At 38.6% G+C, this 25696-nt stretch overlaps 2 protein-coding genes across 2 annotated transcripts; one reads left to right on the top strand and one right to left on the bottom strand.

Moving 5' to 3' along the window:
• Window positions 1-342: 342 nt before the first annotated feature.
• Window positions 343-19994, bottom strand: apoba (apolipoprotein Ba). Its single transcript, XM_057344399.1, has 29 exons — window positions 19943-19994; window positions 19561-19620; window positions 19143-19255; window positions 18904-19049; window positions 18320-18467; window positions 17803-17955; window positions 17591-17715; window positions 17397-17485; window positions 16840-17287; window positions 16228-16342; window positions 15999-16142; window positions 15659-15864; window positions 15308-15512; window positions 15012-15191; window positions 14725-14928; window positions 14463-14630; window positions 14172-14377; window positions 13241-13423; window positions 12975-13105; window positions 12684-12894; window positions 12254-12426; window positions 11994-12169; window positions 11304-11425; window positions 10835-11208; window positions 2357-9925; window positions 2098-2209; window positions 1982-2011; window positions 1632-1818; window positions 343-1548 (listed from the first exon to the last, which is right to left on the bottom strand). The coding sequence occupies exons 1-29, from the start codon at window positions 19992-19994 to the stop codon at window positions 343-345; spliced, it is 13236 nt and encodes a 4411-aa protein (XP_057200382.1).
• A 1211-nt stretch (window positions 19995-21205) lies between these two features.
• Window positions 21206-25694, top strand: lg10h1orf115 (linkage group 10 C1orf115 homolog). Its single transcript, XM_057343087.1, has 3 exons — window positions 21206-21548; window positions 21778-21858; window positions 25083-25694. The coding sequence occupies exons 1-3, from the start codon at window positions 21255-21257 to the stop codon at window positions 25692-25694; spliced, it is 987 nt and encodes a 328-aa protein (XP_057199070.1). The 5' UTR covers window positions 21206-21254.
• Window positions 25695-25696: the final 2 nt, after the last annotated feature.

Here is a 25696-nt window from a genome sequence, read left to right on the forward strand (position 1 = left end):
GTCAACTTCAAACTCATGCATTAGTGTGTTCTCATGAAGATATTGCCCTCTATTGACCAAAAGCTGTAAACACTTGCTTTATTGCTAGCAGACATATCTGCAACCGTTTCAATTGAATTAGATTGATGCGTGTAATTATATTGAAGCTACACAGAGTTTACGAGTCGATTTTGCAGTTTAATTTTAACTCAAGAACAATTTTACATCATTTTTAACATTTAGTTAAACATGAATTAACTTCAAATTAAATATAAAAATGACATAAATACTCAAGAACTTGAGGGCAGCACAATAACTAAAAGGACAACAAAAAAAGAAGGCACATTTTTAGATTAGAAACACTTATGCCATGCTGGGCCATTCACCAAATGATTTCCAATAAAATGGAAGAGGAACATCAATATCCATCTTTTTGTTTGACATCTTTATAAAAGGCTCTGTATATGATGCCACTGACTTCAATAACTCAAGATAGTTCTTCAGAAGACTATTGGTGTACGTTTCTAACGCCATGAGAAGATTACTGAGACGTGTGTTCAGGTTCTCCATGGTCATTCCGTTATACAGCTCCTGGACTTTGCTTTTGCTGAAGTCATTCACTTCAGACAAACCTTTTTTGGCATCCCGTATCCATTCGCGAATCTTCTGCATGACTTGCAGGTTCCCTGCCTTCTTGTAAATGCCTTCGATTTGGGAGGACAGCTCTTCCAGTTTTTCAGTCTTGAGAGAGTTCAGGAACTCTTCTGCCTTCTGAGTGTTAGCCTTAAAAGAGTTTAAGAGGTCCTGAAACACTTTCTCCATTTGTTTTCTCGCCTGCATTATCTGATCCTTTGTAGATTTCAGGGCAGACTTTAGATTTTTCAAAATCTGCTTGCCACTAATAACTGTGGTGGTGCCAGGAAAAGTAAATTCTACTTTATTCAAGAAATCTGAAACCGTGTCAGCAATGGTGTCCATGAGACTATTCAACCTTGAGGTAGCTCTATTAATTGCTTTTGTAATGGACTTATTCATCCGAAGGTACAACTCTTGCCCAGTAAGCTTTTCTTCCAGCCCTGGCAGGTGGAATTTGGTGTTACTCAAGAACGTCATGACGGCATCCAAGAGAATTTGCACGTTTGACTCAAAGTTTTGCAAGTGTTCATTAACTCTACTGGAGAACCTTTTGCTCAAGTCCTGGAGATCAATCTGTGGAAAGCTGTCCTGGCTTCTTCTCAACATCTTTTTACCCTGTTGTCTGAGCTGCTCGGCTGAGCTCTGCAGAGCATCAAACAAACGAGGGATCTCTTGGTAAGCTCTGTCGATGCTGCTGGAGAACGCGTTCTTCAGTTTTATAGCGGCACGGTTCAGATCCAAGCCGAAGTGATCGACGTGATACTTATTGAGAAACTTCTGAAGTGCTGCTGTGATGGAAGGAAGTCTGTCTTTGAGGCCGTTGAGCATGTCGGACAGTCCGTTCATATAATAGCCAACCTGAATGCTCAGCTTTTCAGAGTTCTTCAAGGTCACCTTGAAACTCATCAGGTCTGTATCCTTGTCAGGAGATGACTGCAGGAGCAATAGCAAAAAATGGTTGAAATAAAATTTAGGAACTTTGCACACATGGTTACATTGTATTAATAGTTTCTTACCAAATATCTGCTGAACAGTTTCCCATAAAACTGAGTTGGTGACCTCTTGGTGAACTGGAAGCCAATAAAGCCAGCTGCTGGTGAGGATATCGAGGATGTGATACCATTATTTTGCAATGCATAGCGAAAGCTTGCATCAACAAAGGTCTGGCTTCTTACATCGATATCCAGAGTATGTCTTGAGCCACTGTAAGCGGAAAAATAAACATTTGCAATAACATAAGTTTTTCGAAAAGCATAAAGCACAAATCATGTACAGTATTGTGCAGTATTGTGCAGTCTGTACAGTAAAATAAATAAAAAATGGATTTGACACATAATATGTACGTGATCATGAAATTTAAGATTACCTTGAAGCTGAAGTCACATCACGTTTCATTCTGTGAAAATAATAAATGGCATTAAAACTTTGGCAGGACATAGTTATTTTAAAATGTGTAGGTTTGCCTGGGCTAATTGGTCTCACCTTAGATTCTGATTCAGATCATGTTTCCATTTTATACTCATATCACTATGGGTGAAGGTAGACTTTCCATCAAGGCTTATAGCTCCATTCTCAAGAAGAATGGTGGCAATTGCTAAAATTGAATGTGAACGATAAGTTACATTTACAATAATTTAAATGCATTGGAACTAAATGGCTTGTTTAAAAATATTATCTATTGATCTTCTTTGGAAATTTTTGATTAAATATTTAAAATCATCTTGTAAAAGGTATAATTTACCATCCAAGTCATATTCCAGCAACACCATAGTAGATTTACAGTTGGACTTCAAGGTGCAAACCAATCCTGACTCCTGGTTTTCCATAGTTCCTGTCCATGTATTGTTATAAATTGGAGAGGAAACTTTCACAGTGGCCGACAGGGCACCAAATCTTGGAATAAACACACCAGCTGGCAGGTGAAGTGATATCTCTGGGACGTCAATTTTTTGTTCAGGGATGGTAATGGTTGGCATCTCAAAATTACATAATATGCTTGTGATATCGTCCAAATTTATTGTGTACTCGCCAATGTTAAATGTTTTGGTAAGGGTGAATGATGGAATGGTGATGTCATAATGTGGCAAATTCACAAACAGGTGAGTCATTTTGTCTTTCAGATATTTAGTGTTAGCATTAAAGGCTGGGATTGCCACCTTTGGTAAACCAGGCAACATGATATCAAAGGCAGTTGTGCTGATCTCGTTAGGGATTTTTAGATTTTGCAAATCAACGACAAAAGTCGACACATGGAGAGTGGTGAAAGGGAATGTAAATTCTGGAACTGTTACAACCGGTGGAATTGAAATGAAGTCAGGCAGATCAGCTTCTTCAAATCGCATATCCACCTCTCGAATCAATTGTGGAATCTTTTTAAACCAATCCGGAACTCCAAGTGTTATTTGTGGGATATTAAAAATGACACTATTGTCCATTACTTCTGCAGGCAATGCAAACAGCGTTCCCTCCATGCTCTTGGTGTATATCAAAGCAGTCGAGGCATTGAGGAACTGTAATTGGTCAGCACTTGTTACTTCGCCAAATTTCAATATGTCCCATAGATTCTTTTGGTACACTGGCAATTTAATAGATTTCAAGAACGCAAAATGCCCCTCAACGGATTTTGAGATTTCCAAACGTATTTCAGATTGATCGTTTGACAGTGTCAGATCGTAGGAATGGATTAGTGTTGCCAATTGTTCCTTGCCACTCCAGTGCAATCCTTGCTTGTCTGAAGTGATAGAAAGATCTGCGTTATGCACTACGCCTGCCTGACCGAGGTTACTTGGCTGCGATATGTCGATATCAACATTCGCTGACAGTGTCGTCAATGGAACAAACTCAAGCGTTGCCCTTATACTCTGCTTTCCATTGGTTGAAAAAGATGCAAGACTAGCTCCATTGGTGCTTGTATAAAATGCAGTGGCATAAATACGCCGCAAAGAAGCCTCAACGGCAAGGTTCTCTGTAATGTCTACATTCCAGATGTTAGCCTTTTGATGGTCGACTTTAGAGGTCAGATCAGTTTTCGATGTCGAACGAAGCCCATTGGCATTCAGATAAAATGTGGCTTCATTGTCTAAGGATCCAGCAAAATATACCCTCTCCATTATATCTAAATCTGTTGATCCTTTCCAAGTGTTCACCAAAGACAGATAAGATGATAATGCCTCAAGAGCAACATTGTGATCTATTTTTCCAGAGCCTTGTGTCTTGATTAGGGGTAAATCGTAGTTGTAGCTAAGTTTGATCTCAGAGACCATATTTGGTTTAGATTTCAAATTCCCACGAAGTACTTGATTCAGATCCATTGTAAAAACTGAAAGGTTAATTGCAGCCATGTTTGTTAAGGACGCCTCCATATTCCTCTTGGTGAAGCTGACAGTACTTTCATGACTACATTTTGCATTCCTATGTTCCAAGGTGAGGGCTGTGGCCATCTTTAGACATCTCTTTTTATTGATGGTGGTACTGCCATCAAGTTTGAAGTTTAGGACATCAAACACAGATGTTGACAAGACATCAAACTTGGCCACAATGTCAGACTGATTGTACAAGCCACCATTGGCGTTCAAAGTTATTACCGGAGATTTCATCGAGAAATCATATGTTATATTTCCAAATGCAGGTATCATGATGTTATTTTGAATGTCTGGTATTGTCAATGTGGGAAGAGTCAAGTCTCTCAGTGTCTGGGGAACATGCAAGACCGGCAGCTCTAAAGATGGAAGTACAAGAGTGTATGATGGCACGGAAAAACCCATCAGAGGAACTTTAAAACTTGGTGTGCTGACCTCTTTAGGTATGAAATAATTGACTGCCGGCAATTCGGCTCTGAAAGCCGAAACCTCAATGTTCAATATGGGTATGCTATATCCAGGAACTCTGAAATATCTTGGTGGCTGGTTTGATGTGTCAATTTTGTGCTTTCTAAGCTGAATTCTGGCTTTGTTGTAGGAATTTGTGAGGGCATCAAAAATGTAGTCTCTTCCAAATTCGAATTGCAAGCTCAAGAGCTTGACATTTTCATTAAAGGCTTTGTAGATAGGCTCAAGGTATAGATCAAACGTGTGCTTTTCAGGGTTTTTCTGATACGAGAGCTTAAAATCAATGTCAAATGATTGTTGAGGTGTAGTCAGAAGGTCTTTAAGGCCAAAATCTTCCCAAAGCGAGAGGTCTTTGATTTGGGGTGTTTTCATGTCCGTGTATGGGATTGTCATCTCAGGAACACTGAGCGGAACAGTCAAGAAGTCAAGATTGGCTTCACCATCTACAAATGCATAAATTCCAGCTTCGTTTTCTACGTTATCCATAGTGAAGTTGTGTTTGTATTTGTACTGGTTAAAGCGAGCCAGACTGACCCAAAAAGCATGTTGTTTATTGGAATTTAAAATAAGTCCAAAATCATCTTGAAGATCAATCTTTCCAGATAGTTTTAGTGGCAAGAGGACTTTGGCGTTCCCTTTGTTTTTGCAATCGAGTGTTACCTCAAACGGTTGTGCCAAGAACTCACATGAGTTGGATATAGTCCCACTCACTTTTCCAGTGTGCTCAGCATTATGTGATATTTCCATTTCCATTCGGATGTCCTCCAGTCGAGCATTTCCTTTTAGCGTCAGAACGCTGCTTTTGATAAATGGTGTTTCTACTTCAGATGTTGCATCAACTGTGATGTGGCTCAGGATGACAGACTCTGCATTAACCGACTGCTTAATTTTCAGGGCTCTGCTGTGTGTATCTCCATCAAAATTAAGCTTTGCTGTGCCAGCATTGACAATGAACTCCATATTACTCTTGTGTGTAATTTCATCAGAGTAGTCGTTGACTGACCCGGCAAGTCTTGAGGGAATTGATAAAGTCCACTTTCCAGTTCCCACCGTTCCACATTTCACAGATATGGTGCCAGATTCAATGCGAACTTCTGTTGTTTTGGTTATTGTAGCCTGACTGGAGAAATCTATGTTGGGGATGTTCAGATTATGGTTGTAGGTTGTGTCTATATTAGCAGATATTCCATTCTTTAGAGCAACAGCTATATTGTTTATCAATTCAGCTGTGTATATGTGAGTGGTAGCTTTGGCAGATGTCTTGGCTGATGCTTCTGCTGAAGAAGAACTTAGGATGACAGAACCTTCATGATCAACAGCAAAGGCAATGTGATTGAGTTTCAGTGTCTCACTAATGACCATTTTTCTCATTTTTGGAGCTTCAATTTGAAGCATTGCATCCAAAACATAGTTGAGGAGTTCAAGGCTTGACTTTCCCTCTGAGTTAAAACTGGCTTTAAACTGTGGAGATTTGGGCGCTTTTGTTGTATTCTCAAGAGCAGCTGAAGTCAACAGTGTATAGTAAGGAGAATCTAATTTAAGTTCTCCATAAAGCTTGCCAAAAGCTGGTAAACATGGTTCAAGTGAAACCTGAGGGAGCTTGACTTCAGGAATGGGCAACATGGTGATCTCAAAACGCTCCAGATTTAGTTTCGGTACAATGACCTCAGGGAATTTAATCTCTGTAAAAGTAATCTCTGCAAATGTTAAATCAGGCAAGTCAGAAAGATAAAGAACTCGTAAGTCCCCGAAGATGGCCTCAGGATCCACTTCTGGAATTTCTATCTGGCGGATTTTGTCGATGAGGTCAACAATGTGCTGCTTGATTTTCTCAAAGTCAACTGTGATGGAAGGAATATTAAATAAATCCAAAATTGTGAACTCTGGTATTGTTATCACTGATGGAATTGTAATGTCCTGTATCCTCGCCATTTTAATCTTAAACCCAGGAACCTCAAGAGTTGTGAATGGAAGAGTAAAAGGAGGTATTTCAAATTCTGCCGTCTTTAGAGCATCGAGGACTCCCTCCACAGCTTGAGTGATCTGATTGAGGAATTCCTTATCTTCAGTCATCTTCTTAATTTCCTCAATGAAGTTTGTGAACTGTGTTAAGATGTATTCAATCATGTTAACGTAGAAACCACTTGTCCTTTCTAAGTAAACCGAGATTTCATCTCTTATGTCCATATCACTGATTCTCTGTCTTACATCCTCAAGAATGTCCTGGACTTTCAGTTTTATGTCTTTATATGCAGTAGTGTCAAGTATTTCCAAAATGTTCCTGCAAACCTCAGCTATCCTTGTATTTTTCAATTTCTCCAAGTAATCAACAACGGTTACTTGCATCTCTTTTAGAAACTCCCTGGATGCCTCTATTTTTTGTGGGATTTCATAAACTTCATTAATCTGCTTATTAATGTAATTTACAATTTCATTATTCTTTACATTTACTTTATCAACAAAACTGTTGTAGTCGAACGTTCTTAAGGTCTCAACAATCCACTGAATGTACTCATTGATGTAATCAATAATCTCATTAAAATCCATAATCTTTAACAGACTGACAATACTTTCTAAGAGCTGCGTAACCTTGTCTGAGATATACTCAAATGGGATGGATTTTAAAGTATCAACAACAGCCTGTACCAGCTCTTGGATTCTGTATTGCTTGACTAATATAATCGCATGGTCCACAACAACTTCAATTTTTTTGTCAATTTCATACCTTAAAATAAGCTCCTGTGCATTTAAGTAAACGCTATTTATTTTTTCAGGAATTTCGTATTCCTCTATCCAGTTGACAATGACATCTTTCATAGAATCCAGCACTTTCTCAATGTCTTCATAAGGAATTTGTTCAGACAGCTGCTGTACATACTGAGTCAAATCAATCGACATTAAATAGTCTTTAAAGGCCTGAAGAAGCTTTTTGATGTCAAATTCTTCAACTGCACTCTTTACTTGAGTAAGTATATCTTGAAGTTTGGCTTTAATCATATATGTTGCCTCCAGTTGTTTCAACCAAGCAGCGCTGTCCTGCAGCTTTTGCAAATCCATTTGTCTAATTATATCTTCAATAGCATCAATAAATCGGATAATTGTTTTGGTTATTTCATATTTGTCATCAAAAGCTTTAAGCTCATCTTCAATTTGCATCAACATGTTTGACACAAAGTTGACCCATGATCCACTCTCGATGCCATCTTTGATTTGTACCGCAAGATCTCTAATTTTGGTTGCCAAATCAATAATTTCTTTTCCAGAAGCTTCCTTGAATTTCTCAGCATATGCTTCAAGATCTTCTATTGTAATTGTGTAGTCATGTATCAGGGAAATCAGCTTGTTCTTGACATTGTTTACTTTGTTCTCTAGGTCCATGTCAACTATGATGTCATTTACTTTTTTAGGAAGCTCATCCAAATTGGCCCTAAACTGACCGATGAAACCATTGATATCAATACTGTTGAGGTAGTTTTGAAGGGACTCGAACTGAAAAAGAATTGCGTTTTTCATTTTTTCAAAGGCAATGGGAAGGCTCTCAATGAATGGAAAGTAGATTGAATGACAGTCACTGTTCTTATCGTATTTGAGAAATCCGGACGTACTAAACTTTTGATTGTCTAATGGAATATCACCAGATTTTGTTTCTGCATTAAAAAGATTTGTTTGAAGTACTCCAGATAGCTGGATCCCCATCTCAGTTTCTTTGTTGTATATACTGACATCTTGGTTGTATGCATGATTATTTAGCTTAGATTTGAACTTCCACATCACCGATTGTTCATTAGGTATCAGCAAGCATTCACACTTATTTTCTATTTGTGTCTCGGCTGACTTTCCATTTGGTAACACATGTACAATGGAAGCCCCCCAGTCATGAGACTTGGCGATGGCTAAAGGCTCGGCTTTCAAGAGGAACTTGCTATAGAGTTGACCAGTGTGCTTGCCATAAAACTTCACTGAGCCTTCGCTGTTCAAAATTGCATCAACTGTAAGGCTAAATGGCACAGCCATTGTGCGAAGAGTATTTTCAAGACGTAAAGCCTTAGAGTTTACTTCTGTCTTGAGGTTCATAACAGAGGATAATCCGGCAAAATCCATATCAAAATTGTTACTAATATGAAAATCACAAACTTTTGCAGTTGTATCACATTTGATAGTGCCAGCAAGATCTGCGTATGTCAATTGACAGCTGTGCTTGACATTATCTTCCCTGTACTTTCCATTGATGCTTCCAGTCACATATATCTTAAACGGCTCCATCCTAAATTGGCCGTCACTATGGAGTCCGATATCAAACATCTCAAGTTCATTATCTGCACTTATTGAAGTGAAAAAAGGCCTCATATTAACCTTGATGTCGTGGTTGTAGGATGCTCCATCACAAATAAAATTGTTCGTTTTTGAGCGGAAAGCCAAGGTCCATAAGGTTATAGTCAGGGTATTAGTGCACTCAGATCTCATATTCCGTAAAGTACCCATCATGGTGTTAGAGAGACTCAGACCTTGTCTATTGATACCCAGGTTTATTGCATTTCTTGCAGTTCCATCGAAAGCATTCCCTGTGAAAACACTAGTTAGATTAGCCTCTTTGGGTGAAAGCTTACCCTCCGTACTGACCTCAAATGAGTTATCATTGGCTGATCCTTTTGATACAAGAGACATGGAGGCTCCATTGGAATCTATGCCACCATTGAAGATATTCTCAAAAGTTAAAGAGCTGCCGTGAACTGTCGTTGTGCAACTTGTGGTTAAACCATCTTTTCCAAAAGTAAATGTACCTTTGTGTGCACCACTCCCGTCTTCGAAATTGAGCGAACCCTCAATGTTCATTTCAAGGCCTTTGCCATTTAGGGATCCAGTAAGAAGGGAGTAAGCGCGATCTGCTTGGCATTCAACATTTAGACTGGCTTGTTTACTTTGGGTGACACCAAGTTCACCTTTACAGCGAAGGACTTTTCCAAGAGCCGTTACGCTGCCATCTGACTTCAACGATAACTGGCCGTTCTTGTGCTTCAACTCCACCACATGCTTTAGGACATCATTTTGCACGTTCGTTTTGGACAAAAGCGAGAGCTCTCCATTGACATATGATCCCTTGATCATATTTCGACCCTGGATGACTGTGGAGTCAAATTTCATAGTAGATTCTCCTTTTCCTTCTCTTTTAGGTATATTGTAGACGTAGGATTGGCTAAGTGTGGAGTTGGCATAAAGACATCCTATTTTCATGAATCCATCTAAGTTCCCATCTCCAATGACTTCATCACTTGTGGTAGCTGATTGAGCTGAATAATACAGCGATGTCTGCAGACCAAGTGGGCTAGATGCTTCAACTCTGTAGCTGGTTTTACCACTGATTTTATCAGCCATGCTCATAGTTTCAAAGGCGCTCATGCTGGCATCAAGCAAACAATGATTGATGGAGCCATTTACAAGATACTTTAAAGTATCATCGACCGTACCAGTGATCATGCCCATACCTGTGTGAAAAGACAATTTAATATTAAATCATTTAAGATAATAATATAAACAGTAATATAAATTTATATAAATGTGAAGTAGAAGTCAAGTTGAATAGATGCATTTCAATTCAACATGGTTCATTAAATCTGAGAAGCAATTATGTCAGTCATTTTGTCTATCTTTGTGTTTTAGGATAGTTCACTTTTTACAGGAATAATTAACCCAAAAATGAATTTTTATCTGCAAATATTTACTTTCTTCAGCTGGACACAATTTGAGTAATTTTGAAAAATCTATAAAAAAAGTTTTTTGTACACATGTAATGGCGGCATGCCGGCTACATTTAAATCAACACCAAATCTCATTGGTTGTTGCATGTCTCAGAACCAATAAGATTCAACCTGAAGCCTGCATGCCGCCATTACACATCTTTTCTCATATTTAGTCTAACACGACCTATCTTGGCTAAACATGCTTAAAATATGAATTGTTTTTACACACAAGCACATAGTTTCACTTTTCACATTTATTAACACCCTGAGTCATGTGGAAAGATGAATTGAAATGATTGAAAATATGCTCTTTTTTATGATTGAAATATGCTCAAAAGAAGCACTAGGGAATGCCATAACAAAGCTAGGAAGAGCAAGGATGTTTTTCAAATTAGTCAAATTATGACTAGCTGAAAAAAAGAAAGTCATATACTCCTAGGATAGCATGAGGGTGAGTAAATTAATGATTGAAATTCATTTATTAGGTGAAATATTCCTTTAATTCTTTGGTCTGGATTCATAAAACACAAGCAAAAACGAATCTCACAATTTAAAAAAGAATGCATTTATGAACAATTTATACATACATTTGTTCTGGTCGTGTTTCATGAATAAAGCACTCTGAGTCTTAAGAAAGACCTGAATTAAAAATACCTTCAACGTTGTATGAGAGGCATTTCACAGGACAGCTGGCCATCACTTTGTACGCAGCAATGTAACTAGGAACGTCAACCGTGTTGTTTCCTCCAGTGATGGAGCCCTCCCAGTCATACAAGTTGCTCTTCATCTTAGTAGACACTTCTGCTAACCCCAACATAGGTAGCGAGAAGTCTAAACTCCGGGGAATTGTGAATGATGGAATCTTATAATTGTTCTGAGGAATCTCCAGTCCAATGAGGGGAATCTGAATACGTGGGAGTGTGATGGTGGGAGGGATGTTCAGTTCAGAAGATGATTTTCCTCCCAGGAGAATGGGAAGTGAGATGGGGATTCTGCCTTTGTTGAACTGGTATCTCATCAAAGCATCACTGAACATGACAGAAACATAAGAGATTAACCAGGAACAAACTATACAAATACATAGCAAACACAGATCATTTAATAGAAATAGATTGATACTCACAATGTAAAATATAATTGTTCAGGTAAAGATGGAAGGGTGAGCTCTAGAGTGCTTCTCTTGCTTCTCTCAATCTTTACAAATGAACTACCTGACGAGAATTTATCCAGCCAAATATTCACTGCCTGTGGCAAAAAAGACACATGATGAAATATTCAGAATATCTTCAACAAATATTCATATCTTCAGTAAAACTATTCAAACATTTAATTACAATTAGGGGTAACACTTTACAAGGTTGTATTTGTGAACAGTAAATGCATTAGCTAACTTGAACTAACGTGCATTAACTAATGTTAACAGTTACAATGTTTGATTTCAAAAATGTATTAGTAAATGCAGAAATTAACATGAACTAGTATTAATAAATGCTGTAGAAATATGATTTGTTAGTTAATGTTGGCTAATGTCATCAACATTAATGACTAATTGTTAACAAATACAACCTTATTTTAAACTGTTACCCAAAAAAGTTATCATTAGTAAACATTGAAATGCTAATAATAATAATAATAATAAACAAATAATTATAGGTAACAGGCTATACGTAGGGTTTATTAAGCATTTGTTTCTGTATGTCAATTCAATTTTTATTTGACCTCACAAATGCTCTAGCATACCTCACTACTGGCAATGATGTCACGATGAAACAAGGATTTAGATGTAATGAAGTGTTTAGTTGGATACGCTCACCTCTAACCCTTTAGAAACAATGTGACGAAGCTTCATATCAGTCTTGGTGACTTTCTGGTCAAGCATGGCATCAATATTCGCCTGCAGCTGGCTACGATAAACCTCCATATTAGGGAAAAGTTTCTCAACCTCAGTGTTTGAATCTGACTTCATCTCAAGTTCAACCTTGTTATTATCTGCAAAGTCATCCACAAAATTGTTCAGAACTCAGTGAGGGTTGAATGATTCAAGGACTGCATTAACAATCAGAGTTTTATTACCGTATCTGAGGATGGCCTTCTGCACAGATGTGGTCTCTGGCATGTTTAAGGCTGTTTCGAGTTGTAGGATGAGGCCGTTGGTGTTTTTTAGAGAGGCTGTTAGAGAGGTTTCCATCTGAATTGCAGGTATTGTCATCTGAAGCTCAAGCAGACCGTCCTTCATAGACTCCATCCTAATCAGAAACACATATTTAGATAAGCATTAAACAGACATTGGCCATCTACTAGTCATGATATTTCAAAATAAAAGTCTTTAGAAAATCATAACTGCTCATGCTAAGCTTATCTGTCAACAAAACTAATTTCAGATACAGTAATAAAAAGTGTTTGCTTTTAAGATGTTTTAAAGATAAAACATTCATTTAAGAAACATGAATTTAGGCAACTGTGTACACATTTTTGACTGTTAGCTATACCAAAAATACAGTACCTGGCACGTCCAGTTATGGAAAGTTGGGGGATGTTTCGGTTAGTGACATCGATTGTAATGCCACGCATCTTTTTTCCTTTACCGGTGGTATCTGTTACTGCAAACTTCATGCCTGCTTCAAGGTCATAATCAGGGATATGAAGGTCAGTGCTGACAATATTCTTATTGCGGTTGTATTTCACTACCGCTGTGGCCTCAGTTGGTTCATCACCTTGAAAAAAAGAAGACCTCTGATGATAAAAACATTACAAATTGTGGAAAAAAAACAATAGAAATGTACTGCCGACTTACCCTCAGCCCTCAGAACGATCTTCACAGAGTTGACTTTATGACGGCCTTCTTTGCCCTCCCTCAACAATTCATAGGAAACGGTTGCCGTATACTCAGGTACTTCTCTGGTAGGTTGAAGTTCAAATGCAACCCTGGAACAAAATTGTTTATTTTTAGGTATGTAAGTTAATGGACTGTAGAAGCACAGCACAAGTGCCTTGAGATACAAAATAAAACTATATTCACACAGAACACATAAAAAAAGACATGTTTTGTTGACTTCTCACCTTGTTTCTCCCGTGAGCGGATAGTATGGGGCATTATTAGTAGAACTGGCATTTGAGTACCGCAAAATAGTGCAAAAGTTCATGCCAGGAAAAACAGGATTACACTCTGTAGAATCAGTCCTGTCCTCGACCATAGAGGGAACAATTTTAGTCTGAGTGGACGTCACAGAGAGCAACTTGTTGCTGTTGTAGAAGAAAGATGATAAACATTAGCTGCATTTCCATTAACCTTAAAATGGCGCAAATTGAAACTGCAAATATGCCCAACACGTCAATTATCGCAAAAAATCCATTCGAACTTTATCTCGCAAAACTGCAATGGTAACAGTTCACATTTACAGGTCAGCTAGTGTACGTAAGTCGCATGATCATCGTTTAAAAATGTAAAACCGCACAACATCGACATTTCAAAATATCTCAAAGGTTTTGTACAAACCTTTTAATGGAAACCAGGCTATTTTCTCTATGCTCCATTCTATGAAGATCTGCCTTGCCCCATACCATTTTTACATTCATTTTAAAAACGTTTTTTACCATGCTTTTATTTTTGATACTTTTCAAAAAGTATGTGTGTTTTTTGTATAAATGGTATTGTTTTACTCGGGCCAAATTTTCTCCAAATATAAAAATCCATCATGAAAAAGGATTTAACAATGGGTGCGTTTACATGGCCTAACACGTTATCAGGTTACTAAGCATAATCGGAATTAGAAATGTAAACTGCGTGCATGTAAATGCACTCAATAAAGAGTAAAACAGTCATAAATTATTTTAATAATTACTACTGTGAAAATGATCAATATACACTTTCACACAAAGTAAAACCTATTTGCAGTGTCGTTGTCGACACAACCGTTTTGCCCCTAACAAAACGTTATGAAAGAATGTGTGTTTGGTTAGCAGGGATAAGTGTTGGTGAAGGGCATTGTACCTGATGCTGAAGAGCTGGATGTTTCCCTCTGGTGCAGGGATGGAGAGCTTTATTTGATTGTTACTCATGGTGATCTTGGCATTCAAAGCACTTTCATGGTACACGCTTGTGTGTGCTTCAATTGCAGCTGCAACAAACTCCGGGATATAAACGCCCATTTGGGTAATAAACTCCACCCCCACAGATGGCATGAATGAAAGCTGTTGCTGAGAATGATGATAAATCATTAACAAATTGCAACAGAATTGTTACACGATAACATACAAAATAAACACTAGTGAGATGGATTACCATCTGACGATCAATGGTCAGGCCTCCTTTTGCTCCAGATGCCAGAACACCAGAGAGAGAAAACTTCAGTGGAAATCCAGCACTTGTAGGTAGCGTAAATGCTTTGTCCAAGAACATGTAGTGGACAAAAACTTCATTGTCTAAACTAGATGTTAACTTTTTTATCGACTGCAATGATAAGAGAAAATCTTGGTTGTAAACAAAGACCTTAATTTTCAGAGCAATAGTTAAAATACCATGTTTTTAAAATCTTAACACGTACATTCAAAGGCACCGACTTGAACATGTCTGTGTATGCGTTAATATTCTGAATGATGTGAGTAAGCTCATTGGTTTTTATGTATCCCAGTTCTGTTCCCAAAATCCGAAGGTAGGCCATGGCATTAGGGGCTTCTTCAATCTCTTCAAGACGTTTATAAAACTCAGAAAAGTAATCTTCAATACTCCTCATGATATTCTGAGGAACCTAAGGAAGCACAAGTGTTTATGCATTATTTATCAACTGCATGATTTTTATCTTCCACCTTAAAAAAAATAAAGATCATGTACCTGTCTTTTCATCTTTTGACCTCTCATGGGAGAAACCCATTTATCCAAAACATGTTTCACCGGATGAGGAATCTTCTCATTCACCCAGTACATTGCTTTTGAGATGGCATCAGGGAAGAAACCATTTTCACCAAAGAGAACCTCAATGGCCGGCTCAAAGCCCTCACCTTCAACACCAATCTGAGAGAAGAAGTGATCACATGGATTTAATAATGGGAACACTAAAAATAAAAGAAACAAGGACAGAACTTGAAGACATACCAAATGTCCCCTTTACAAATACACGATTGTAGTACCTCTACTATTTCTGTGTTGAAATTGTCAAGAGTGGTGGCTAACATGACCTCTCTGGGGAGATAATTTGAAGAGTCGAAAACCATGTTGCTTTCTATTGAGCCAGCCCTCGGAAGACCAATTTTGTAATTCTGTGAGAACTTTGTGGAGTCCAAAGGGTTAACATTTACATCTCCCTTTAAGGCTTTAAGAATGTAGTCTTTAGCTCTAAACAAACAACAAAACGTAGAACAATACTGAATTTAAAACTGGTTCAAGAAAAAAACAAGCAAGTTGAGCTTTGGGTTTGAGAACTTTGACCTTAACACTTCATAACACAAATGTTGATCATTTCAGTGTATTGATGTACATACGTGCTCAAATTTGGACTTTCTGACTCCAGTATGTTGGTGATATGAGAGGAGACAAAGCTCTTAACCTGCTCATTTGGCTCAGTCTTAAGTGTCCTCAGAACCCTGTTTGCTACCTCAGGGTTTCTCATTAGCACGAGATATGCAGCAATGCGTTTTTGAACAGGTGCCTGTTGATTCTCATACTGTTGTATAAGGACACGTCTCACCTAGGAACGAGAAATCAAAATCTGTCTCAGTTTTATGAATCAACCTCTTCCAGCTATTAAAAAACAAACAATGATCATCGATGCATCTTTTAAGACCTATTAATATGGAATCAGGATAAAAAGATGGGATTTACATCCGAGTCCACTTCCATGAGCCTGAAAGCATGAATAGCTGCTTTTTGTACAGGAAGTGATGCATAGGTCTGGCTTATGCAGTTCAAAAGAGAAGTCTTCAGAGATGGAAATCCCTCTACGTACTTGCCCATAACACCAATAACCTGTTGAACAAATACAAATAATTATGGAATTCATAAACTGTAGACGAAAAAGGTAAAACAGACACTTGTAACATGTGATGTGTACCCTTAAAGTGAGAAAAGTGCTGTCTTCGTCTCCTGAGCAATCACCAAGCATGAACTCCATGAAATCAGCCACCTCCTTCACTTCATTTGTTGTTGCTGCTTGGTCTCGAGGAAGTCTAGGGGAAAACTACATCATTACAATTCAGCTTGAAAAGACACTTCGGGCCAGATTTACTAATAGCTTGCGGCAGCGCAAACGCCTCTTTTGGCATAAAAGAAATACTGTCTGTATGTAGTGAAGACACGCAGTGAAAATCAGCGCTGAAAAGGCGTGGACACAGCTGTTTTTGCGACTGACCTTATTGCATATGCATTTGTAGGAGTTTCCTCTTCAGACGCAAACTTTATGGGAGGAGAGTATTGAAATGAATCACGAAACACGATTTACTAAGGTTTGCGCTCATCGTCAGCTCTTGCTCTTGGTAGACTGCATTAGTTATTATGGGAATTAAATATTGCAGCTGTGTTTTTTTAATGTGTGCCTTGTTAGTAAATCACCTGCAGAAACGTTCACTCCCATCTGTGCTTTTTTTTTATTGCACTCTCGCTCTATTTTGCCCTGTTTAGTACATCTAGCCCTTGGTGTTAAGATTCAGTTTGGAAAGACACTTACCGTTTCACTGTGTTGGCAAGAGCATACATGATGGCCTTGCTTGGCTTGTTCTGGGCCATACTCAACACATCTCTCACCCGCTGAGGGCTGGCCTTTGGCAAAAGACCCAAAGCGTACACCATGGCGTCAACCTCTTTAGCCGCCTCATCAAACGTTCTGAGGATCTGCAAGATGGCACTGGTGCATTCATCGGTTCCACACTGGAAGAGCGCCTGCCATGTGAGCCACTGTGAGACCTTCATCATCTCGTCGACCGCTCCAGACAGCGTCTCGTTTTTTAAGCCGCGGACCTCAGACACCAGTTTATGGAAGAGGCTGGCCCTCTGCTGACTCTTTCCTGAGCTGGTCAGTGCGTTTAACTCGTTCAGTGTGGCGAGCGCATCATCTTTTGATTGGATGGGAAGTTTGTCCTCCACTTCCTCCAAAAAGAGCTTTCTTTCCAGGGTGTCTATTCGAAAAGGCAATCATTTATTTGTTTATACATCCAAACAGGTCAACATCTGAAATTTTAAGCAAAATTAAGAATTTTACATCTTTTACAACTTAGACAAACCTACCATCTTTGTTGAAATATCGGTTGTTGATTTTTACTGAATCTCGCAAAGACAGAATCTGGTTCACTTCTGAGGAGATTCCATACTGCCCCCTGTAGGAGAAATTGTAACATTAACACATATGGTTTGGACTGAGTTCTGAGATATTGTCGGTCACAGGAACACAAAACTAAACCCAGAAGGACGAGATTACGCACTCGTGAGAAAACGGGATAAACAGATGCTTCTCTGTGCACTGAGCCTCAGTCATGTGCTTTCTCCGGTTGTCAAACTGATAGTTGCAAGTCTGAGTGCTTCTGATTAACTTGGAAATAAGTCCATTCTGCAAATGACAGAAGTTGTTTCAGTGGTTTTATAACTGAGGTGGTTTTTGAGGAATGGATATTGAATTAAGTGTTGAATGTCCTACCAGGCCAGGTAAGAGAGAAAGAGGGCTGGTGGGGAGATTGTGAGGTGAGAAATGGCTGCAGTCTGACAGGTCTCTGACCACCGTGACGTCTGTGTCAATGTCCTTCCTTGCGTTGACGGTGAGATCACTCTTGCAAATGCCATGAATTGTACTCTAAAAAATGAAACGACAAGGAAGATGTTTAAAAAAGGCAGACAAATAAAATCGTATTAGGTTTCTGTTTGATCAGATTTCTTGGCTTTTGTTCAAACATACACAAATTTCAAAGCAACTATTTTACTTTTTAAATGTTTTGCATTACAACAACTTTTTTTTACTTTTAAGTTACATAAACTCAACCACTTTTTGTGGTTACAAATTAAACTTCTAAACTAGACTTTTAAAGGCAACTTATAATTTATAAATGTTATAAACATAAGGAAACTCAGACATTTGGATCCTACTTCATAATGTAGACATATAATTGGTTATGTAAATTGTGAAGTTACTGTGTCTGTAGTCTCTGTTTTTAACACACCATTTTATCATTGTTCTGTTCCTCCATGACTGGCACGAGAAGAGCAGAGATGATTCCTCTTTTGATGTTCAAAATATTTTCTGGCTCATCCTTCTCTGGGTAAATATAGACGTTGGTTACCTGTTCGACCACAAAATTCAGAGAGTTCCTGGAAAGACAGTACCAAGGAACATTAGTTACTAGAATAAAATATAGAATAAAATATAAACTATCAAATGACAGAAGATTTCCATACACTGCAAAAATAGTTTTTTCATCAGAATATACAGCTGCGGAAAAAAATAAGAGACCATTCTTTTTTAACTTTCCCTAAATACAAGTACAAATTTCACTGTTGTATTGCTTAAAAGTGAATAGGGATTAGTTTTCTTTGTAGTATTTAAGGTCTGAAAAAATACAGAGCATCTTTTCTGTTATTTTCACCTGTTTCTCTAAACACATGGCTAAATAGTAAATTCAGAAAAACTGAAAATAATTTTGAAAAGGTCTTTTAATTTTTTCCACAGCTGTATATATAATATGTTCTTTTTGGCAGTGTGCATAAGAAGACCACTTTTCCAGATGTTATGGGCTGTTCCACATACTTCTCCATGGCAACCTGAAAGGCCTCGGCTCCAGCAGCCTGCCTGTATACAGGTTGACCCTGTGCGTCAATGACAGACACCTCGTTCAGGGTACATTCTGTTGTGTGAAGAACAAAGCTACACATTTGTGGGACATCCAGTTCAACCTGAGGAAAGTACACATACATATTCTTAAAACCTGCTTGTCCTCGTTATACATGCATGTATATACACGCATTTTATTTTTACTTCTCTTGTACCTTACAGGTGATCTTTGGCCCATTCCTGAGGTTAGCTGTACCCGCCACCCCGTTTCTGCTTTCTGCAGTATACTGATAAACATATTTTCTTAGGTTCTTGAACCGTGCAGCCACTGAAAATTAAAAAAAGATAAATAGTGTTTAGTACGTTGATGCATGGCTTTTACATCATTTTAAAGTTAGTGCAATGTAACAGATGAACTGGGGACCTTTGGACCTTTTGTTGATAGAGCCCCTAAATTATTCAATACCCTTGACAAATACACAGCAGAGTGCCAGGGTCCAGACCCGCTATCTTCCACAGTCAATAGTAACAGATCAAACCAGTCTAAAAACAATCCTCCTCATTGGATGCAGATAGAGCAACACATGTCACAACTAAGCTGAATGCAAACCAAAAGAGAATTCCCTCACTTACATGGGCATATGGACAGTTGTCCTTCTCCGTTGTCTTCCTCTGTGACCTCAGCAAAAGCTACTAGAGTCGAAAAATGTTGTTGAACTGATTAAATACATTGTCATTTTCACAAAGACTGGGCATTTCTTGAGAGGACAGCAGAAAAACTGAAGACTTAAAAGAGAAAACCAAATACTATAACATAAATAATTTAAAGTGAGTTAATTTCCTCTAGCCTTAATTTAAAAAATCTATCGACTTCAAAAAATACTAGCTCTTTATAACTGAATGCAGCTGAATTCAAGTCACAAATATTACCAACACAAACAATAATAATTGTAAGAAAAACAATAGAATAAACTAGAAAAACAGGCAAAAATAAACGTTATACTTAAAATCTTACCAGCAAAGACATATGCACCGAGAAACAGAAACAGACACAGCTTAGTGTCCATTTCACTGGGCACTACAAAACTCTGGCCACTCAAACTACTTTTGTTATTTCTGTTTTTTTTGACTAACTTCTAAATATCTCTGATACCCCCTCAGTGAAGGCTTTATAGTACACCCCCCACCCCCAAGCCTATAACTGAAGCCTTATCCAATCAGACATAAGACAACAAAATGACAACTCTGGCTTGTTATTCAAAGTTCACAAAGACATTCAGCAAACATATACAAAATGAGAAATAAAAAACAATATGAGAAAAAATGCTGGATAAATACAAGACTTTCTGTGCAATTCTGGAAGGTCTCTGAAATAATGTCCAACATTTGACTTTAAACATTCAGAAGAGTAGAAAGACTTCTACTTGGCTCAATTGGATTCTGATTTGACAACTGTACAAATTATACAGCCTCCTATTGCCTATTGATGTTTTCATCTCATTTTATATTGTTCAATACCCTAGTTTCCTAACCATAAGTAACCCTTTATTGTACTGCATTTAACTCAGTGCCCTAAGGGTGGAATGTTGTAACACTTGATTTACAGATATAATCAATATGCTAATTAAAGTACAGAGTATCGGAGTCCAAGCTTATATCTCAGACACGTAAAGTAACTGCCATAGTCTACTATAAAAGAGCATTGCATAATATTTATCTTTGCAATGCAATGCAATTTTTTTGGAACTGAAAACAAGCATCTTAAAAAACTAAATAAATATAACTGCATGACTTCATTAGTCAAGGCTTTAAGCAATCATGTGTTTTGATTGGTTTATAAAAACATGCAATTAATAACTATAGGCTACTGTGCACAGCACTGTAGCAATTTATTGTTTAACTGCCCTTTTCTTATCAACAGTAACAGTAACTTTGTGACTGTGATTAACTTTGTGATTAACGATGATGATGACTAAAGATTTAAATGCAGATTTACAGAAATAACATTTTACAACTCTGAAAAATGTACAAAATATTTTAAAGGATGCTTCTGCTCATTCTAAGTGGACCGGTGTAAAACTGGACAGCAAAACGTTTTTTGGAGATATAATGAAAATGTAATCTCATTAGACGCGATTTGCAGCTTCGTCAATGTTGGTGACAAATTCTTAAGGCCGTTGTTTGTTGATGAATGAAACTTAGGCATTCCTCTACTGTCCTAACTAAAGCTGCTGTGCTTAACTGCGCACGCGCTTACAACTCGGTCGAAGTTCCTGAACTTCGCACCTGACGCGTTAAGTATTGTAGGTATTGTAGGTGTAAAAGACATGTCTCGAAAGCGCGTTAAATTGGGTCGCAAATCAAAACATGGAAAGGAGGACAAACCCAAAATCGTCGACATCGATGAAGATCAACAAACTAAGAAAATAAATAAGACTCCGGACGAGACGCACCTGTTGGACTTGCCGACGTGTGTGAAAAAAAAGAAAAAGTCTGCCAAACAAGTCCACGTCGCTTTTCTTCCAGAGAAATACGAGCCACTGGTTGAGGATGAAATTACTGACAAACCACGACAAGACAATGTCAAGAAAAGACAGGACAGATATAAAAAATTCAGAAAAGTATGTGGGTGTTGTCAAGGGTTTGTCTTGCTGATCGTACATTACATGCGATTGTATAACAACACTGCTCATGTTACGCAGTAGCAATGATTTAAAATAAAATAAATAGGCTACACAATATACTGTGAAAAATAATTTAAGATAATAATGATTTAATTTTAATAGTTATTTATTTGTATACGTGTATGTATGTGGTTTGATTCAGTGTATTTGTCCATCTGTTTTGCAGAATGTGGGGAAAGCGCTCCGCTACAGCTGGAAGTGTCTGGTGGTTGGATTGCAGAATGTCAGCTTGGGTTATTCAATGCCAGTGAGTGCAATTGTGCCTGAAATCCACAGAGCAAGATCTCATGTTTAATAGGGCACCTGAAGTTAAATTGTTCTCAGAAGTGGAGTTATGACTGTTTTCCACTGTTATCAAATGAAAAGGGGCACACCGAACACTGGGAATGTCAAGTTTTTGATCAACCTCGAGTTTTATTTCAATGTATTTTGTTTACTGTAGCTACAGTATTCGTTGAACACCTGCCTTCATCAATGAACATGCACGAGACTAAATTTATGAATCAAAATGACAGTTTGTCTTGTAAATATTGTTGGGGCCTATTATGATTTTCAAAATGAAATAGCAATATGTTGCTGATGAGATCAGTTTTAGGCCAGCAAGTTTACCAGGGATATAGAGAGGTTCTTAAGTAGATTTTTTGTGATATGATGGCTGAAGTAAGTAGAATTGTTGTGCTTTGTGCATTAGAAAAGTGTTTCTCTTCAAGGAGATAGACGGACAGGAATGAATGTAGGTAGACTGTAATGTCTTGTAATTATTTCAAAACATGTTGCACATTTTAGCATATCATTTAGTATATTTTGCTGTGATTTTTTAAATAAGTCTGGTGAATATAATTTTATGTAGAATAATTTATTTAGCTTATTTATTCATTATAAATTAATTATATTAATTAATATTAATGTTATTTAAACCCCGAACTTTGCCTTGTCCACCGTTAGGTGGCAGTGTTGTGTAGGACAAATTCTTATCCAGTAATCACATTTTTTTAGAATATCCAAAAAATCAATGAGTTCTGAATTGTTCCAGACACTTCTCATAGTTCATAGGTAAATTGTCTGTCATCTTACCAAGCTGATAGTATGATATTGATATAAATTCTTCTGTGCTTAAGTATTTTTTCTCAATAACATCCTGCCAAATAACTTAATAAATAATTAAATGAATGGTGCAATTGAACTGTCTGTCTAATTATATTGGCTAAAGCAAAGAGGACCTGAACTGCATGCCAACCTTCTACCAAATTATTATTATTATTATTAATATAATACTACTAATAATAATTTCATACAGATGGTTACGTATGTGCAGTATAGAGATCTCAATGCATTGTGTTTCCCCATACACAACACTCATTCCCCAATTGTTTGATGTTTTCTGGATTGTTACATTTTATTTATTTATGAATTAAATCCACATCAGGTATTTTCCTGCAGGTTAATTTCCAGTAATTTCATCACTATCTCAGATTTGTGTGCCGTGTACCTCACAACACACCTCATTGCTTTTATGTTTCAGGCATACACACATAGCTACAAGGCACAGCAATGGAACAGAACAAGTGTGCTAAATGGCCAATACAGGCATCATTAGCATGAACTACATTTTCATACTTTAATGCACTGTGTAAATATGACAGGATGCCCATTGGTTAAATTTGGTGATGTAACAGTTTAACACCGCTGTTGTTAACTTGTTTAACAAATAGATGGATAGCAACAATTAGCCAAAAAGATGGCCATCTGGGGGAGCAGCTGTTACCAAGATAAGAGTGTTTGAGACTTCAGCTAGGCCTACATATTTTTTATTTATCAGAGGGCGTTGAGTGGGGAAGCATGGCTGAAATGTGATCTATGGGTTCATGGGTGTGTTCAACTGGCACTCTTACTCCTCACAGGTGCTATAACAAAACTTGACATAATAGGTGGGCTGTGATCACTCAATTATGAGATAAGCAAATACTCTTGCTAAAAAAATAATTATTGTATTTTTAGTTTTATTTTACTTCGTAATAAAAGCACAACAAAAACGTTTTTGTCGATGATTCATGATAAGAAATAATAAGAAATTACTGAATAATAATGAAGAACACTTAGTCAAAATGATCAAATGTTTCTGTTAACATTAAATATAAATGTTGATATTCAACTCAACTCAAGATTCATGCTTTTTTAAAACAATATTGCCTTTTGTCTGAATCTAATTAACAGATAGCACGGCTTATACTGTATCGTGTCACCGATAAATGTAATATTAAACTTCCCTATTCTCAATTACTGTCAATTTGTATCTGTCAATACATTTACACAAGGTGTTTTTTCAGGGATAAACCCCAAAGTCCTCTGGTCTATGACGAGCATGTTCTCTGATAAAAAATAGACATCTGAGAAATGATGAGAGGCAGGAGGCTGCAATTATTAAAATTCTTCATTCAGTTCTTCTAGAGTTCAATCTTCAGCTGGTCAGCTTGACCTCTTGTGAGTTTACAGATTTTATGCATTTATTTCAAGACATAAGATAGTTTATTGACTTTATCATCTAAATAATCAGCCTTTGTCAATAAATAAACTGGGTGCTGGTATTCTTCCCAACACTTGAACACATTTACACAAAGAGTGTGTTTCATAATGTCTCGATCTCACACAGACAGACCGACTCCATTCCAATGGTAGTAATTGACCTACAAAGATAAAGGACCCACTTCTGCAATGGCCTAAGCATCACTAGTTGTTATGATATTTACATCTACTGTTTTCTTCGATTAAAACTATTTTGTAAAGTATTGAGAAAGACGAGTATGAGATAACTTCTTTTAGATTAAAATAAATAGTGAGATTTACTCACTATTAAGAGAGAGACAGCGGCTGAGAGCTCGGGAACGCTGCAATTGAGACTTATTTTTCGGAGTTATTGTTGAATGTTAGCGCAGTGGCGCACAGTTTGTTTTTCATTATTAAATTCTTAATGAGTCTCAGCCACGCCGACCCTGTCTCCTTCCTTCATCTTCATTTGAACCTTGTTACACTGATGCTGAAACCCGGGAAGGAAGGAGAACGCTGCCGCCAGGATGCAGACTACGCCAGGATCGCCGTTTGCGGAGGTGATACAGTCGCTCGCCGGTCTTCACCGGGAGCACCACCCAGCCCTGCTGGGCCTCCGCGAGGAACAGGAGAGACGCTTCCAGGTTCTCCTCCAGGCTCAGCAGGAAGAACCCCGAGCTGTAACGGAGCTGGATTACACGAGGGGAGCAGGCCGCAACCCCGTCCCACCATTTGCCGCTCCACAAGCTGGGACCGCAGGACGACCCGGAGGCTTTTCTGGAGCTCTTTGAGAGGTCCGCAGAGGTGTCTGCCTGGCCCCGCGATGTCTGGGCAGCAAGACTTATCCCGCTGCTGTCTGGCGAGACCCAGCTCGCGGCCCAACAGCTGCCGGTGCAGAACCTCCTGGTATACGCGGACCTCAAAAAGGTGATCCTCCAGCGGGTCGGCCTGACATTGGAGCAGCAGCGCCAGAGCTTCTGGTCCCTGGTGCTCGGGGAATGTGGCCAGCCCTTCGTGTTGGCTCAACAGCTTCGGGACGCCAGTCGCAAACGGCTGGTCAGTGATGACAGCGACGTCGACAGCATCATCGATACGGTGGTACTGGAGCAGTTCGTGGCGTGGCTGCCCAGGAAGGCCACCCAGTGGGTCCAGTGCCACCGGCCGACGTCACTGACCCAGGCTATCCAGCTGGCGGAGGACCAAATGGCGGCGAACCCCTCCGATCTCTCTCTCTCTCTACCCCTGGGTCTTCCCCTTCTTCCCCCCGTCCGACTCCCTTTCCCAGGTCCCGGCCGTATCTGCAGCCGCGGCCAGCCCCCCACTCTCGGGGGACAACGGGAGCCAGATTTTTCCCCGCCGCGAGGGCGTCGCCCAGGAATGCGGACCCGTACAGCGGCCCTTCCACCAGCTCTCCCGTTCCTCCACCCTCATCTCATCAATCCCTTGGCCTGCTTCCTGCTGCTAGGGCGGGGAGGAGGCCTGGGCCGGCCTGTTGGCAGTGCGGGGATCCGGGTCATTTTATCGACCGCTGTCCCGTGATG

Source organism: Triplophysa rosa, linkage group LG10 (genome assembly GCF_024868665.1).
Source record: "Triplophysa rosa linkage group LG10, Trosa_1v2, whole genome shotgun sequence".
Lineage (NCBI taxonomy): Eukaryota > Metazoa > Chordata > Actinopteri > Cypriniformes > Nemacheilidae > Triplophysa > Triplophysa rosa.

Bases quoted from the DNA above. Each gene is read 5' to 3' on its own strand.
- apoba (XM_057344399.1), bottom strand. From the start codon at position 19,994: ATGGACACTAAGCTGTGTCTGTTTCTGTTTCTCGGTGCATATGTCTTT. The intron at 18,468-18,903 runs GTATGTGGAACA...CTGTCTTTCCAG, and splicing joins TTTCAGGTTGCCATGGAGAA to GAACTCTCTGAATTTTGTGG. The intron at 17,956-18,319 runs GTGTGTTAAAAA...TTCATTTTTTAG, and splicing joins AACAGAACAATGATAAAATG to AGTACAATTCATGGCATTTG.
- lg10h1orf115 (XM_057343087.1), top strand. From the start codon at position 21,255: ATGTCTCGAAAGCGCGTTAAATTGGGTCGCAAATCAAAACATGGAAAG. The intron at 21,549-21,777 runs GTATGTGGGTGT...TCTGTTTTGCAG, and splicing joins GATATAAAAAATTCAGAAAA to AATGTGGGGAAAGCGCTCCG. The intron at 21,859-25,082 runs GTGAGTGCAATT...GACCTCAAAAAG, and splicing joins GCTTGGGTTATTCAATGCCA to GTGATCCTCCAGCGGGTCGG.